The following is a 17,293-nucleotide window of genomic DNA, read 5'->3' as shown; positions in this document are numbered from 1 at the left end:
CCGGGGTGTCACTGGCTCCCAGTATAAGTTGGTATCTGGCCATACTGGTGCCCTTTGCCTTCTGTAGCCTGCCAGGAGGCTCCAGTCCTCCTCCCAACATTCTGCTTTCCACACTTGACTTCTACAGAAAGAACGGAATCATAGAATCATTTTGGCTCAGAAAGGTTTCCTGAGGTTCAGCTCTTCCCCCAGCACTGCAAAGGCCAGCACTAAACCATGTGTCACATCCACATGGATTTTAAATCCCTCCAGGGCCTATAAGTTTCCAAGATCTAATTTTCCACAGGGGTACAAATCTCTTTCCTTGCAATTTCATGGGTGAACTGCAATTTTAAGAAGTTCATGTGATCTGGCCTTGGTGGTTTTTGGTCTCTTAAGTTTTGGGAGGGGAAATCTGCAGTCTCCAGGGTCAGTTCATTATTCTCTCTTTCGCATGAAGCTTGACTGGAGCTTGGCTCTTGAAATACAGCAGCAGTAGCTCTATATGCTCTCACCCTGATTTTCTGCAGTGATTTATCCAGTGGCTCATTAAGCACTACCAACCTCCCCATTACAAGGTTCCCTGTGCAAGTTGTCTGTTTATTGGGTTGGTTTATAAGCTGTAGGCTGGTGTTGATGGCAATAAAATGGATGAAGACAAATGCTTGGGGAGCCTGGATTATTGTGTTTGTGAACATAAATTAAGATTCCCTCCCTCAGCAAAAAATTGTGTTTGTATTTACACAGCACTATACCTAAGGGTGTCAGCATGAGAAACAGAAATGCTTTCCCTTTCTCATCTTGATCAATACCTATTTTAATGAGAAGCTTTTCTGGTGGGGTTGCAGTTCTGAAGTGGGATTTATAAGCAAGAACCAATTCTTCTCTCACCTTCTCTGCAAGAAGCACTCCTATTTCTCTTTCATAGATTGGTTTGAGTTGGAAGGGACCTTAAAGCTCATCCTGTTCCAACCCCCAGCCATGGGTAGGGACACCTTCCACTATCCCAGGCTGCTCCAAGCCCCATCCAGCCTGGCCTTGGACACTTCCAGGGATCCAGGGGCAGCCACAGCTGCTCTGGGCACCCTGGGCCAGGGCCTGCCCACCCTGCCAGCCAGCAATTCCTGCCCAAGATCCCAAAATCTGTGCCTGCCCTGTGGCAGTGGCAGCCATTGCCTGTGTGCTGTCCCTGCAGGCCTTGTCCCCAGTCCCTGTGCAGCTCTCCTGGAGCCCCTGGAGGCCCTGGCAGGGGCTCTGAGGTGTCCCTGGAGCCTTCTCTTGTGCAGGGGAACAGCCCCAGCTGGGCCAGGCTGGCTCCAGAGCAGAGGGGCTCCAGCCCTGGCAGCATCTCCGTGCCTCCTCTGCACTGGCTGCAGCAGCTCCACGTCCTTGTGCTGCTGGAGCCAGGGCTGGGGCAGCTCTGCAGGTGGGCTCTCACCTGAGCCCAGGGCACAGGGGCAGAATCCCCCCTGCCCTGCTGCCCACGCTGGGGGTCAGCCCAGGGCAGGGGGGTTCAGGCTGGGGCAGCTCCAGCTCTCACCCACAGCACCCCCAGCTCCTTCTCCTGGGGCTGCTCCCGCTGCCCATCCCCAGCCTGGGTTGATCCCAGGGCTGCCCTGACCCAGAAGCAGCTCCAGCATTTGGCCTTGTTAAACCTCATGAGGTTTCCTTGGGCCACTGCTTGGACTTGTCCAGGTCCCTCTGGATGGCCCAGTCCTTCAGGGGTGTCAGCTGCTCTATACCCCCTAGTCTGAGGTGCTTTTTGACCAGGTGGAAGTTTTTCACCAGCCCAGGCTTATGGATGTGGTGACATCTACTGAGGAGCTGTTCCTAGCTCTAAGCCATCATGTCTTAGTCATTTAGGCTGAGGACAGAGCATGGCTTTATTTTGGTGGGAGATCAGCCTCTTATTCTCTCCATGTCTATATCATGCAGCACTTCTCAATACAGCAGGAGGAAAAGAGGAAGAACTCTGCCAGGTGCTGCTAACTTTGCTCATGTATCAATTCTCTCTCCACAAAGCTTCCAAGGAAAGCCCTTTGATTCCAGGTCAAGGGCAAGTTTTAACTGAAATCAGCTCTTTCTTTATAAATGCCTTAAATTCAGCTTCTTTCTCCCTTCCTTCCTTCCTTCCTTCCATCCTTCCTTCCTTCCTTCCCTCCTTCCTTCCTTCCTTCCTTGCTTCCTTCCTTCCTTCCTTCCATCCTTCCTTCCTTCCTTCCCTCCTTCCTTCCTTCCTTCCTTGCTTCCTTCCTTCCTTCCTTCCATCCTTCCTTCCTTCCTTCCCTCCTTCCTTCCTTCCTTCCTTGCTTCCTTCCTTCCTTCCTTCCATCCTTCCTTCCTTCCTTCCCTCCTTCCTTCCTTCCTTCCTTGCTTCCTTCCTTCCTTCCTTCCTCTTTCCTTTCCTTTCCACTGAATTTCGGCTGCTAAGAGCAAAATCAAGTTAGCTCCTACCTCATTTTTCTCCAACACTAACTGAATCTAGAGCTAAGTAGGCTTTTTGTTCCTTGTTTCAGTTCTTGGGATCATTCTTTCAAGCCTGTTTGATCTTGGTGGAAATGCAGAGCCAGTGAGACCAGGTGATGGTGTTAAGAGATAATAAATAACCTGACAGCTCAGAGTAAATCAGGCTGTGTCTTTGAAATTAGCTTCCATGATAGCTTCCAAGTGATTTCTGTAGAGAACATGGATTTATTTTTTTTTCTTTCCTGGTGGGCAAGTCCCACCTGCAGCTGCTGTGCAAAGGGAAGAGCTGATGCTGGCTTCACATGAGGGATGCTTTTGCACCTGGGAGAGACCATCCTGTGGAGATTGTACCATATCTCTGCCTCCCACTCTCCCATGGGTATCCTCCCACTCTGCCATAGATCTAGTCTGTGATGCACAGTATTTTTCCTTTTACCTAAAACAAAAAGGTCCACCTGTGTCTGAAAGTGAAATGTCCCCTTTTTTATGAAGAGAGGATAATTTACTGAAGATGCTGAAATCAACATCTCTGGGTTTGGGGTACATACACCTCCTTTAAGCTGCTTTCACAGGGCAGGGGTGTGTTTGGGTAGGAATTTTTTGCTTTTGATGAAGACTGTTTGCTGACTGCAGGTCCTAGCTGCTCCCCAGACCTGTGCCTCCAAGGTCAGGATAAAGGGAAAACACAGCTTTGGTAATCAGCCCTTTTAACTCCTCTCCAGCCTTACTTGAGAATAGGATTGACCCAGGATTTTAGGAAATCAGGTTTCAGATGCCAATTACTCTAACTACATTGAAAGGACCCCTTTTTTACGTCTTGGTCAATGTGACCTTCTGGGAGAAGGGGGAGTGCAGTGATTTCTGAGTCAGTGCTGTGTTGATAGAGATGGACTGAATGCTTATTTCCCAGTGCAGGTTTACCTTAAAACGGCATTTTTATATATTTATCTTATAATGGCATTTTCTTGAGTGCCTCTCCTTATTTACCTCAATGCCTATGAATAAAAAAGGAAGGAAAGCTATTTTTCCAAGGCTGTTATCTCTTAAAAATGCTGCTCAACATGTGAGATTTCACAGGTTTCTGATGTGCAATAAATAGTGGGGACCCTTCCTGCTTTTTCCTTTGGTTTTCAGTGCCTGAGGACATGTCCTGATAAAATTATATGAACCAAAAAAAAAAAGACTTTACTAACAAATTCATGCAACTGAGACCAATAAACCTCCCTTTATCTGTCAGCCTGCAGACCCTTTTAGAAACCTGCTACGTATGGGATGGCAACAAGGTTTTAATTTAAATTCATACGTGTGGCTGTAACAGATGAACTTTGCAAGTGTCAGTGCCTGAAATGTTTGCCAGGTTTGAGAAGTGCTGTGCTCGAGCACTGGCATAGGAGGGGTGCACCAGTGTCTGTGGTGGTGAGGCACCTCCAGAGCCCCTTCAAAGCAGGGCTGCAACACCACACTTCTCACTGCTTCCCTCCTGTGAAAATTTGCTCGTGAATGTTTGTGTGTTGTGCTTTGCCACTGAAATATGCAGAGATTCCCTTGCCAGGGAATGGCATCTGCTACAGCTCTTTTCAAAATGTGTGTTTGGCTTTCTTCTTTTTATGTTTTGGTTTTGGGTTTTTTTTAAAATTTAAGTAGAATGATATATTAAGTTTGATGGTTTCCTTGATTACTTTTAAAATTGCTATTGCTTAAAACAAACACCTTTTTCTAGCTGACATCAAAGCCACGTAAAATCTTGCTGTAACAAGTGTTTCTGATCAAGCTGACCAGCTTACCTGACTCATTTGTTATGTGTTCAGCCCCTCATTAAAGAAGATAAATCAGCTTCTTGCCTCATATAACTTGGAAAAAAAAAGCCCCAAACAATCTGCTAAAAGCAGACTAAAAAAGCCAACTGCTAAAAGTATTAAAGTGAGATGAGACTTTCCTGGCCATTATTCTGCCTGGATGTGTACAGAGGAGATTGATCTTGTGTGGATGCATGAGGTGTTTGGACCAAAGGTTGCTCTGAGGAACAACTGATGTGTTTGAGTCAAATGCTGAGGAAACCCTTGGCTGAAGGAGGAGTAGAATTTATCTTAGACCAGTGGGAGTTGCTGCAGTGAAAAAGAGATGGAGAAACTTGTTTTTAAAATGTCATACAGGGCACAACCAGGGAAGGGCTCTCCTCTGTGGTAGAAAAAGAAATGCAATGCAATGAAAGTGTGCTCTGAAAATGAATACTGAATGAAATACATAAGGCTTCTGCACCTTTTCCCCTTCTCTTTCAATTGACCTTTTGTCTTTCTCTGTCCTCTTCTTTCCTTTTTCTGTCCTTTATTTCTAGCAAGACTGAGGACTGGGGCTATCTCAATGAAGATGGAGAGCTCGGCTTGGCTTATCAAGGTTTAAAGCAAGTTGCCAGGTCAAACATTTTCTGGTTTCCCCCACTGCTGCTTCTCCCTTCTCCTGCCTTTTCCTTGCCCTGTTGTTTCTTTCTCTTGCTCTGCTGTTGCCATGTGGTCCTGGGCAGGACCCACTGTCCTCCTGTCTGGGAGCAGCTGGAGGTAGGATTTCCAAACTGCAGGAATTGAGACCTCCTGTAATTTTCAGAGGAGTCATGGTTCCAGTTGGTCATTGCTGGTGGTGGCTGTTGTCACTAATGCCTGAGCTGTGATCCAGTAAGGTGGCAGTAATGGGAAACTGGGTGATGGGAAGCTGGGATCTCCAGGAAGACAAAAAAACCCTCCCATTTTAATTTTTTTCTCCCAAATTGCACTAAGACATGGCACCTCTCGGAAGTGTATTCTCCCAGTCCTTGACCTGTTGGAAGGGGAGGCTCTGTGCTTGTATCCCAGTGCTGTCACCTTTGCATGATCCTGGGGATTTTGTGCTCCCATCCATGTGTTTTCTGTGGGTGAGAAAGGCACGTGATGGACACATGGTGCCCTCATTCCACAGCTCTCCCCAGGTCCTGCTCTGCTGGGCAAACATCCCTCCTGGATTCTTGTCCTGCATCACCCCCGTGCTTGGTGGTTATGGGGCTCAAATATATATGATTTTATATAAACTTTTAAGGACATTAAGGAGATGAAAATTTTAAATGTCATGTATAGAGTAGTCTAAAGTTGTCACATCTAGAGGTATCAGGGTAAAACCAGACAGTAACAGGAAGAAATAACAGAGATTATTTCATGTGTTTTTCCAAGCAAAGTAGAGACTCAGGTTCTTAGAAGGAGCATGTTCTTCTGAGGGTGTCTCACAGATTATCCAGACTGAATGCCAGCTAATCCCAGTATGAAGAAATAAAATGAAAATTAAGTACTTAATACTTATTTCATGGTGGGTCTGTATTTTTCCAAGCTTATTAAGAATATAACTCCTGACAGGATTATGAGGCTGACTGCATAATTGCTCGTGTTTCTACAGGTGGAAAACATGCTTTTCTGTCTTGTGCTGGGATGTGGGAGTAGAGACTGTGTCGTTAAGTTTTCTAAAGGCAACAAAAAAAACAACCACACAAAACAACCTGGGTTTGATTGGTACTTTTCATCCAGGAATCTTCCCTGAAAGGATGCACTCTTTATAAAAGTTATTACAGAAAAATGCCAAAACAACAACAAAAAAATTCCATGCATAGTTGTTCCTGTAAGGGAACAGTTGACAGGTGTGGGTCACAATCGATTTCCCAATGGACCAGAGCGAGTTGTGGCTCTGTGTCTGTGCATGTTCTGGGTCAGTGTGGAGCTGTCAACAGCAGAATCCTCCTCATCTTTGAGGGCTGCTGTTTGCATCCAGTGTCAGAAGGCCCTGAGCTGGGTGTGAGGTGACCCACAGCTCTGACCAGGCACATCTGGGAGCTGTGGCAGGGGCAGGGGCTTGGTAGTCCCCTTGGGTCATTCCTTCTCTTGGCCACCATTGTCCTGCATAATTTGGGACTATACTTTGTAGTTTCTGGCTTGGTGGCCCTCTCTGAGATTCCTCATACTTTCTGGAGTCACTTCAATCATCTGGCAAGAGCTGGTGGGCTGAAGAGAGATTTCCATGTAGCAGAGGGTAGGGGACACTTAAAATCAATTACCATGTCACCTGTCAGGTTGTCACCATCACCATCAGCACAGGTGTCTGCAGTTAACATCTCAGTGATGAGTCATTTTTCCACTGGATTTAAAAAGGCATTCTGGCTTAGCAAATGGCATTTTTCAAGAGTGAGGATTTGTGTTTGACAGGAAAGGAGCACAGGAAAAAATGTCCTTCAAGCCGAGCTTTTGAAAACAAAACCTGCAGGTGTTGATCTGTGCTGCTTTCTTGCCATGTATTTGCTCTTTGCAAGTGAAGGAACCTGGATGCTTGATGCAGTTAAATAAAAAAGGGTGCCTTGGGATTTATTTTTTAAAAATCCCAACCTTCGATTTAATATCTCTTTATTTCAAAAGTATTTAATCTGTAGTATAGCAAATGACAGACTAGTGTGGCAATAATAGCTTCTTCTTCGTCAGCTTTATAGGGAGGTTGACAGAGTATTTCCCAGGTTGGCTGATTTTGCAGGATCTAAACTCAAGTGGTGGTTACTCCTGTCATGCTGACACCACAGACTGATCAATGTGGTTCTGTTCTCAGATTGCTGGAAGCACAGCTCCAGGACCAGCGAAGGGAGCACGAGGAGGAGATGGAAGCTCTGAAAAACCAGGTGGATTTAATGCAAGAGGAGCTGGAGAAGCAGCAGCAGGCATTCCTGCAGACTCTGCAGCTCTCTCCAGAGGTCCAGGTGGAGTTTGGACTTCAGCAAGAAATTACACGTCTGACCAATGAAAACCTGGTAAGGAGCTGTGCTAGGGCAAAAAACAGTTTGAGAGAAGGAGATATGAACCATAACAAGGAGGGAAGGGCACTGGGATCTCTTTCACCCCTCCTAAACTCTGCAGAATCCATCAGCATCTCCCACTGGTGCATTTGGGAGTGCTGGCACCTGGCCTTGAGCTGATGTTCCATGGCTGTATGGCTTTTGTGACTACATAGGTGCTTTATTTTTAATTTTTTTAAAATGCTTTTTTAAGCCTGTCTACTTTGTGGCACTGTTTTCCAAATCAGATCACTGGGGACCCTTCTACTCTGTTAGGCACAGAGGCAGCACAGGTCTTTGATCTTGCTTGCTTTTATTGGAAGTGTGGAAAGGCAGTTGCCACTGGATGATCATAAATTTTCCCTTTCTCCCCTTCTGTATCTGTGTGCAAATTCCGGAGGGAATGTTGGTACCTCCTGAGTTTTTGCCTTTTTTCAACAACTCCAATGTCTAAATAAAACCATTTAAATGTGATTAACAGCCAGGATTAAATGCTATGTGTGGTGCTGAGATGCTCATGCCATGTCTTGGTGATGCACAGACCAGACTCCAGCCTCTAACTCACCCCAAATGAGTTGTTCTTGGGTTTAATGTTGGAAATTCTTTTAAATGTGTCTTCTGTCTTTCAGGATCTTAAAGAATTGCTGGAAAAGTCGGAAAAGAATGAAAAGAAGCTGAAGAAGCAGCTGAAGATTTACATGAAGAAAGTCCAAGATTTTGAAGGTGATTTGTGCACTGGGAGATGCTGGAGTGGGGGAACTGCAGTTGGGTTTTACTTCTTTGGCCAATCTTGGAGAGCTGCAGGGTTTGGTTTTTTTGGTTTTTTTTTTTTTTTTCTTTTTCTTTCTATGAAAGTAAGATTTTGCTTGTTCTGGCACTGAACTAGCAGCAGGCTGAGCTGACACTGACCCGTGCCAGGGTTTGGAGGATATTTAAGGAAACTTTTTTGCTGTCATTGCAGTCAATGCAGTGACCCAGGCAGAGATACAAAAAGGAGCCCAGTGACCAGCAGGAAAATGCTCTGATCTGTCAGTTTTGAAGGGGGAATTATAACCCTTTAGTACCAAATTGTGTATGTATATTCTACTTAATGAGAAATCATCTTAAATGTGGCATCTGTGTTGTATAGAAAGCACTTCCTGTTTTCTGGAGAAGCCGTGATTAATCAGAGAGCCCCATTCTCATGAGTTAATTTCTGGAAACCAGGCATTAAGTGAAATTAAGCTGAGTAACTGGAGGGTTTCCACGGCTCGCCCAGCTGCTCTCTGTCAGTGTGATTTGCATGCTGCTTGCTGCAGTATTTGCGTTCTGGTCTCTTCTGCTTTATTACACTTCAGCAGTGTGCCACCGTGGTTTGCAGCTTTGCAGGCAGACAGAAGATGCCATTCTTAGGGATTTTGCATTGCCTGCCTGCTTCTTGCCTGGCTCTGTGAAAATCATTCACTAGGGTTGCTATCTTCTAGCCTGTGGTCTCTTGGAAAATAAAAAATGGCTTCATTTTTTCCTCTTCTGAGTTCAAGTTTTGTACTTTTTCCTACATCCAGAGTCAAAACTCTGTGGACTGGTGATCCAGGACCTGATTGTTTATGTTTTTATAAGTCTGTCAAAGCTGATGACATTATTGGGAATTCAATATATAACTTTTTGACTTGCACTAAGGCTAGTGGAGGGCCCAAATAGTTGTTGATTTCCAGGTGCCAGCCAGGTGTTGATAACCTTTTCTCTTCACAGCATCCCAGACAACGGTGCCAGTGGAGAGGAGGCCACACGAGCGGAACATGCAGGTTGCTGTCCAGAGGAAGGAGAAGGATTTCCAGGGCATGCTGGAATATTACAAAGAAGATGAGCCACTCCTCATCCGAAACCTCATTACAGGTGGGGAACTTGCTCTGCTTCTCTGCCTGGCTGCTCCCTCTCATTGTAAACTTGAGATTAGAAAGTTAAGGTAGACAAATAGATCTTCTCAGTCCCTTCTGGGGCTGCGTGTTCGTGGTGATGGCAGTTTGGGTAGGTAAAGTGGTGCTGCACTAAGCAGATAGACCAGCATGGACACGATCCCTTGGGGATAGCAAAAAATGGGAAACGCAAAGCAAGGCTACAGTTTTTAGAGCAGGCAGTAACTTGCTGAGCTTCATATGAGGGGATAGATGGGGAGGGTGTGGCAGAAGGACAGACCCCTGGGATCTGACACAGCAGTGGAACAAAGGTAACTCGGTTTATGAGGCAAAAACAGACAACAGATAATGAACTTGTGAGCTCTTCTGCGCTGCACAGGCTGGTCAGAGTTGCTGCAGCATCCCCTCACTCAGTGCTGTTTCAGAAGTCAGGCTTCCCTGGCAAGGTGTTGGTATTCACTACAACTCTAACCCCAGCAGAGCCTTGTGAGGATCCAGAAAGTGGTCACAGAGCAGTGCTAGCCCATTGCTGTGGGCACTGAACTTCCCCTAATCAGACAAGCTTGTTCTTTAGAGGCTCCAAATGCCCACAGCTGCCATTAGGATTCCGTATCTTGAGGGAAGGAGTGATTTAATGTGTCATCAATTCAGGCAGAGGACTCACTGTGCAGGTATTCCTGAAAGCTTCAGGGGGCTCGCTAGCCCATTGCTGTGGGCACTGAACTTCCCCTAATCAGACAAGCTTGTTCTTTAGAGGCTCCAAATGCCCACAGCTGCCATTAGGATTCCGTATCTTGAGGGAAGGAGTGATTTAGTGTCATCAATTCGGGCAGAGGATTTACTGTGCCAGGTATTCCTGAAAGCTTCAGGGAGCTGTTCTGAGGTGGTTTGTGTGCTGCTGGGGTAGGGTTTTACAGGGTAGAGGAGCTCTGGCTCCACTGTGCATCCATAAGGAGAAATGGGGTGTTGTCACAAGCCTCAGTGCAGGCAGGGCTGCCCTCCCAAGCCTGAGTGCTGAGGGTCTGGGGCAGGTCCCTCTGTCCTGCAGCTGAACCTCTGGCTCTGTGTCTGCTCTGCAGAGGGGGATGCAAGTTGCAGAGCCAAAATGTCATTTTTCCCAGGGCTGAGGGGAGAGGGGTTTGCCTGGGTACACTCCAGCTCTGGCATTCTCTGCTTCACTTGTCAGTTGGGGAAATTTAAGTTTGCGGGTTTTTTTTTGTTTTGTTTTTTTTTTTTTGGTGAAATCTTTCATTTTTTAAATTGTAATATCTTCCAGATCTCAAGCCCCAGGCAGTGTCTGCTACTGTTCCCTGCCTTCCTGCTTACATCCTGTACATGTGCATCAGACATGCAGATTACATCAATGATGACCAGAAGGTGCACTCCTTGCTCACCTCCACCATCAACGGCGTTAAGAAAGTGCTGAAGGCAGGTGTCCCTTTGCTCTTGTCTCGGGGCTGAGGGGCTGTCAGATGGTAATAACCATGTCCAAGAGTGTGACACTCAGCTCTCACAGTGATTTTCAGGGCAATTTGCTCTTAGACCCTCCCTTTTTAGAAGAGCGAGGAGAATTGTGATCTTAGCAATAAAATTGTTGGAATTTAGAGGTTAAAAAAAAAAAAGAAAGTTCGCAGGGAAGAACAGCTAATATTGCCCAGCTGCAGAGGGGAAGCTGCCTGATTATGGGTGGGGAAACTCAAAATTGGTTAGTTTTGTGATGCCATCACCCCCCACTGAAAGGGAGGGTGGGATCTCACGTGTTTTGACTTTGTCTCTGCAGAAGCACCAGGATGACTTTGAGATGACGTCGTTCTGGCTGGCCAACACCTGCCGCCTGCTGCACTGCCTGAAGCAGTACAGCGGGGAAGAGGTGAGAGCTGGGCCGGGGCTGGCATCCCTGAGGGACCGTCCTGCCTCCCCCTGGCACCAGGGGCTTCCCTCTGGCTGTGGGATGGGGCTGCTCTGACTGCCCTCCTTGGCTAATCCGGGAATAGCACAGCAGTGCTATAATCTGGATACAGCACGGCTTGCTTTTCCTGGAAAAGCTCCTAAAAGCACAGAAGGGTTTGGGTTGGAAAGGGACCTTAAATCCTGTCTCGTTCCACCCCCTGCCATGGGCAGGGACACCTTCCACTGTCCCAGGCTGCTCCAAGCCCCGTCCAGCCTGGCCTTGGGCACTGCCAGGGATCCAGGGGCAGCCACAGCTGCTCTGGGCACCCTGGGCCAGGGCCTGCCCACCCTGCCAGCCAGCAATTCCTGCCCAAGATCCCAAAATCTGTGCCTGCCCTGTGGCAGTGGCAGCCATTGCCTGTGTGCTGTCCCTGCAGGCCTTGTCCCCAGTCCCTGTGCAGCTCTCCTGGAGCCCCTGGAGGCCCTGGCAGGGGCTCTGAGGTGTCCCTGGAGCCTTCTCTTGTGCAGGGGAACAGCCCCAGCTGGGCCAGCCTCCCTGTGGTCTTTATGGGGGGCCATTTTGAAGGTTGTTCTGGTTTTAGTTGGTCCCACAGCTTTTCATTAAACAATATTTCATAGCTTGGAATAAGATTTATTAAAGATGATCCCTTTCAAAAGAAAGGGATTATCACAGTTCTACAACACTGCACACTGGCATCCTTATAGCTATGTATTCTGCGTATTAAAATTTTCAACAGAACCAAATACTGTTATTTTTTTTAGTCTTTAGATATTTCTTTAGATATATTGAGCATTCAAACTGAAAAAAAATCATAGAATTAAATTAACTATTCAGGTCATTCAAAAGATAATGGTTTGTGTGTGAACCTCAGCACTGGGTTTTGAAGATTCAAAATTAAAAGTTAAATTAAAAATATTTCAGAGAATACTTACTAGCAGTTGTGCTCTTGTTTGCCCTCTTCTGTCTGGATAATAATACTGCATTTAAAGAAAATCCTTTCCAGTAAACCAGCTGGGTTAAACCACAGTCATAAATTTTATGTTCTTTGCCATGATTTACTGTGTTAAATGAACTAGCTGTTTGCAAATTTCTTTGGAAATTTTTGCAAAATATAGAGGGGAGAAACTTCACAGCAGTTTGCCAGATACTCTTATCTTTAGATTTTTAAGAAAAGGCTTAAAAGAAAACCCCAACTCACATGCAGTCCTGTCAGGTGAAGAGCATGGTGCTTTATGATAAGTCAGGAAAATGGGGAAATTGTGAAATCAACTCATATTGAAAATACGTGTTGTATTTTTGCATTTTGCCAGTCAGCAACCACCAAAAACAGTTTCATAGTTTTCATTTTCACACCAAGTAAGACCATATGAACAGGCATTAAAGGATCTGTGTTAATTAAAACATCTCATTGGCTTCCACCACTAAAACTGGTATTAATATCTGACCCCAGAACTGAGGGCTTACAGCAGCCAAATGCAGGATTATAGATCAGCTGTATCAGCAAAAGACAGGCAACAAATTCAGTTATTTCAGGAGATTTATGAATTTCAGAACAATTTAAAATGTTGTCAAAGCAACACGTAACATGCAGTTGTAATTTTTTCTTCAATTTTCCAGAAACTTAATTTAAAAATATTTTGTTTCCCATAAACAGTTGGAACTTAAAGGGATAAGCTAAAAAGGTAGATTCAGAGGGCCTAAGATGTAATTTTCTACTCCTATATATGTTGCAGTTAATGCAAATGTGCAGATCCTTAGTAAGGATGAAATGAAAAACTGGTAGTTTAATGATTTTCTTCAAAAGATAGTTCTCTAGTAATAATTTATGAACAAATGCCTAGGTAATTGAAAGGTGATTTTTGAGTTTTGATCTTTTCTGTAATGTACTTTGGTAACATATTTTGGTATGCTGTACTGTAGGGGTGCAGGGGGGGTTAATGCAGTGGTTTTGATGGACTGTCAGTGGGTGGGATAATGAGCCTGGGTGTTTCCATCTCCTGTTCAGGGTTTCATGACCCAAAACACGGCGAAGCAGAATGAGCACTGCCTGAAGAACTTCGACCTGACCGAGTACCGCCAGGTGCTGGGCCACCTCTCCATCCAGATCTACCAGCAGCTCATCAACATTGCAGAGGGCATCCTGCAGCCCATGATCGGTGAGCCCACAGCTGCCCTGCAGATGGGTGTTTCTTGGCCCAGATTATCTGTTTTCCAGACCTTTGCACAGTGACAGCATGACCCAGAGAGTTTTTATCTTCCCTCACGGTAGGAGCTAATAGGGATGAGGGTTTTTTTCCCTCCCACTCCAGAAGATATCTCTTTTATTTCTGTTGGGGAGGCAGTGGAAGAGGTGCGGTTGTGTTGGTGGGTTTGCTTTCTCCTCCAGACCAGGTTTGTGGTAAATCTTTTTATGGATGGAAATGTACATTATAAGAGAGGAGAGGACTGGGAAGAGGAAAAAGACTCATAAAGACCTTGTTTTTGAGGGTGTGTGAGAAGGTATGAGAGGAGTTATCTCTTCAGCCAAATCCCTGAGGATTCATCTGGGGAATGCCCCATCCCTGGAAGTGTCCCAGGCCAGGTTGGACAGGGCTTGGAGCAACCTGGGATGGTGGAAGGTGTCCCTGCCCATGGCAGGAGTGTTTGACCTAAATAGCCTTTAAGGTCACTACCAAACCAAAATCTTGCATAGTTCTATGATATTTGTGTGTTTTTAAACTATTTTGTATTATCAGAGTAAGGCAGCATTCATGGATCTGTCCTGCTGTTGGTTCTCGCAGCGTCCGTGGTGCTGCATCACTGAGACTGATACGTGTTCATTGCAGCCCTTGGAGGGAGGGATCAGTTCTTCCCTCTAATAGATTGACAGTAGATTGACAATAGATTGACAGTAGATTGATGCAGGCGACTGATACGTGTTCATTGCAGCCCTTGGAGGGAGGGATCTCTTCTTCCCTCTAGTGACAACAGATTGATGCAGGCTTTTTAGCCCATTTCCCCCCCTCTTTTCAGTGTCTGCTGTGTTGGAAAATGAGAGTATTCAAGGGCTTTCCAGTGTCAAACCGGTGGGCTACAGGAAATACTCCTCCAATGCGGGTGACAGCTCCTACAGCTTGGATGAAATGATTCGCCAGCTGAACACATTCCACAGCATCATGTGTGACCAGGGCCTGGACCCAGAGATCATCCAGCAGGTGTTCAAGCAGCTCTTCTACATGATCAACGCCATCGCCCTGAACAACCTCCTGCTGAGGAAGGATGTCTGCTCGTGGAGCACGGGCATGCAGCTGAGGTGGGGCTGGGGCTTGGGGCAGGGCTCTGCCTGCTTAGGGAAGTTTTGTTAATGTTATAAGTTGGTGGAAAATAGGAAAATAAAGTGCACTTCTCAGTGCAAATTAGTTAAATCTTCCTTTTGCTACCATCTCCCCTTTCCCGTGCTGGATTTTCCTGTGTTCCCCTTGAGGCCAGTGGGCACAGTAAAAGCATTTTCTGTGTAGATATTCTCAAAGGTGTCTGAGTACCTTGCAGGATCTTGTTAGCATTTAAAAGCTGGTTAAAAGTTTCATTTTAATTGTTGAAACTTGGAGGAACCTGAATACTGTAGAAAAGCACCTCCCTTGTGCTGTCTGGCTGTTACATGGTTCATCTATTTGTAAGGTACTTGGAGTATGCGTTTTACTCTGAGTTGTTGAGTACTAAGCTTTGGTCTGATTGTCTCTTGCTGCGTGTATCACAAATATACATCACAAAAAGCCACATACACCAGCACTGCAATATACCTTGAGCCCCAAAGAGGAGTTTTGAAGATGCTGCTTTTTACCTCTCAGCTCACATTTTGTCTCGGTTGCTTTTCCAGGTTTAACATCAGCCAGCTGGAGGAATGGCTGCGTGGGAAGAATCTTCAGCAGAGTGGAGCAGCACAAACTTTGGAGCCCTTGATTCAGGCAGCGCAGCTCCTGCAGCTGAAGAAGAAAACCTCAGAGGATGCTGAGGCCATCTGCTCCTTGTGCACGTCGCTCACGACCCAGCAGGTAGGGAGCAGGGCAGGGGTTTACAGCACAGGTAGTTGAGGAGTGGGAAAGGGTGGTCTCCTGCTGCCAGCTCTTCAGTGTGCCATTCCTTCCGTGGGCACAGCTTGTGCTTTTCAGGACTGATGTTACATCTTGGCCCCTCCCAGGGGTGGTCACAGAGGTGGCCCCTCTCTTACAGTGCCACTGATGGCACTGGAGCTCCAGAAATGTGCTAAAATGAAACCCAGCCCCGAGGAGTTTGATGTGTAAGTCAGATCCTGGGCATTTTAAACCCACCTAGCACTAATGGCAATTCTGCTCTCTCTGAGGCCTGTCTTTTGCAGCTTTCCCAAAACCCACTAATTTTAGGGCTTCCCACACCTATTGTCTTTTGCCAGCTCTTAAACTGGCTGTGTCTGCAGGATGCCCACCAAGGATTCCTCCTTGGGGCGGGAGGTTTAGAAGTACCAACCTAGGCTGCCTGGATATGACCTTGAACTTTGAGACTTCATTCCAGGAGGATATAAACTCACATTTTTTACTGCTGGATTGCCTGTCCTTTATTTGATACTATTGTAGGAAGGGAGAAGTGGGAGGTGTGAGCTGATTTCCAGTTCTTCTCAGAGAGCCTTTCTAATATACCTGCATCACGCTGTCCTGAGCATGCATTTTTGAGAAAAGCTGAGGGGAGGAGTGGGAGTGAGGGAGCGTCAAGAGAAGTATTGTAGAGGTGACATCAGAAGTCATCCATGTCACCATGTGCCAGCCCTGTATAAATCTGTTGTCCAAGTCTGTTGCCAGTTTACAGATGTTTCCATAAGTGATTTTGACAGGTCTATAGGATCTTGCAATACCTTACAGCAGGCAAAGAAAAACACCAGGGTGATATTTCTGCTGCTTCTTTTCTCTGTTTTATCATGGCAGACTTGTTGTGGCCATATCATGACAACCTGCTGCTGGTGCTTTGTGTTCTGGAGAAGCTGGTTTCTCACGACTGTAACCATGTTTTCTTTTTAACAGATTGTAAAGATACTCAATCTCTACACTCCTGTGAATGAGTTTGAAGAACGTGTGACTGTAGCTTTCATACGAAACATACAGGTAAATTTAAAGGGCTGTCAATTGGAGGGCACAAATGACATCTCTGTAGTTCTAGTGACATCTGTATTACATCACTGCTAACCCGGGCATTTTATAAAAGGCATGCTGCTGCAGGCTGTCCTGAATTCAGTGCTCTGTGTGTGCACACACACTTACAGCACACAGCTGCAGGGATAACCAGGCTGTTAACCACAGAGGGCAATAAGCACCCAAATCCCAAGCTCAGCTAATTCAGCTCTTCAGTAGCAACACGATTGAGGATTAAGGTTGCAGGAGTCAACAAAGTGTTGGTGAAATCGAGTTACTTCTGAGATAGGAGGTAGAAATTGGTGACTGAAGGAAAAATAAGCAAATTAAAGCCAAACAGCTTTTAATGCTCACAGGGAGCAGGGAGGAAAAGGAAGGGCATGTGTTCAGCTACCCCCAGAACATATCACCATGGCTGAGCAGCTGAATCAAAGGTGGTCTGCTGGTGTCATGTACTCCTGGTTTTGCCAAGGGGGTCATCTTGTTTTCAGGCCCTGTACCTTTGTGGTCATGTAGAAAATGTAACCCCGTTCTCCTGAAGCAGTGTTTCCTACAGTCTGTAAATTCCTGTAAATACTTGCACAGAATGAAAGGTGCTGCAGAAGAAAACAAAATAGTTCTCACCGTTTTCTGCAGTATCCGTAAAATGATGCACATTCTCAAACCTTTGGTGGTGTTAAACACAACAAGAAAAGGCAACAAGTGATGCTAAATTTGTTTTCTTCTCCCACATCCAACAGAAGCAGTTGCAAGAACGGAATGACCCTCCACAGCTGCTGTTAGACTTCAAGCACATGTTCCCAGTTCTGTTCCCCTTCAACCCATCTGCCATCACCATGGACTCCATTCATCTCCCTGCTTCTCTCAACTTGGATTTTCTCAATAAAGTCTGAAGAAAGTAGTATTAAACTCACCTCTCACTAGAGAGTCTCCCAGAGACTTCCAGCAACAAAAGAAAAAAAATCATAAAAAGAGCTCTTTAAATATGGACCAAACAGGCTTATGGAAGAACCAGTACACAATAACAAATGGATGCTAAAATGTACACTAAAAAAGACACTGGTCTGTATGT

At 45.8% G+C, this 17,293-nt stretch overlaps 1 protein-coding gene across 1 annotated transcript in view; it reads left to right on the top strand.

Moving 5' to 3' along the window:
• Nucleotides 1-17,293, top strand: part of MYO5B (myosin VB) — a 146,247-nt gene extending 128,954 nt beyond the window's left edge. The window contains exons 30-40 of the mRNA XM_041423573.1: nucleotides 4,781-4,858; nucleotides 7,054-7,252; nucleotides 7,906-7,999; nucleotides 9,008-9,151; nucleotides 10,448-10,599; nucleotides 10,952-11,041; nucleotides 13,089-13,239; nucleotides 14,096-14,375; nucleotides 14,940-15,114; nucleotides 16,114-16,194; nucleotides 16,962-17,293. Of these exons, the coding sequence (XP_041279507.1) occupies nucleotides 4,781-4,858; nucleotides 7,054-7,252; nucleotides 7,906-7,999; nucleotides 9,008-9,151; nucleotides 10,448-10,599; nucleotides 10,952-11,041; nucleotides 13,089-13,239; nucleotides 14,096-14,375; nucleotides 14,940-15,114; nucleotides 16,114-16,194; nucleotides 16,962-17,114 (1,597 nt within the window). The 3' untranslated portion in view covers nucleotides 17,115-17,293. The remainder of the gene's footprint in view (nucleotides 1-4,780; nucleotides 4,859-7,053; nucleotides 7,253-7,905; nucleotides 8,000-9,007; nucleotides 9,152-10,447; nucleotides 10,600-10,951; nucleotides 11,042-13,088; nucleotides 13,240-14,095; nucleotides 14,376-14,939; nucleotides 15,115-16,113; nucleotides 16,195-16,961) is intronic.

This window comes from Onychostruthus taczanowskii, unplaced genomic scaffold (genome assembly GCF_017590055.1).
Source record: "Onychostruthus taczanowskii isolate IOZ18803 unplaced genomic scaffold, ASM1759005v1 scaffold79, whole genome shotgun sequence".
NCBI classification, from domain to species: domain Eukaryota; kingdom Metazoa; phylum Chordata; class Aves; order Passeriformes; family Passeridae; genus Onychostruthus; species Onychostruthus taczanowskii.
The sequence above is the reverse complement of the archived record's forward strand: the minus strand, read 5'-3'. Positions and strand labels throughout refer to the sequence as shown.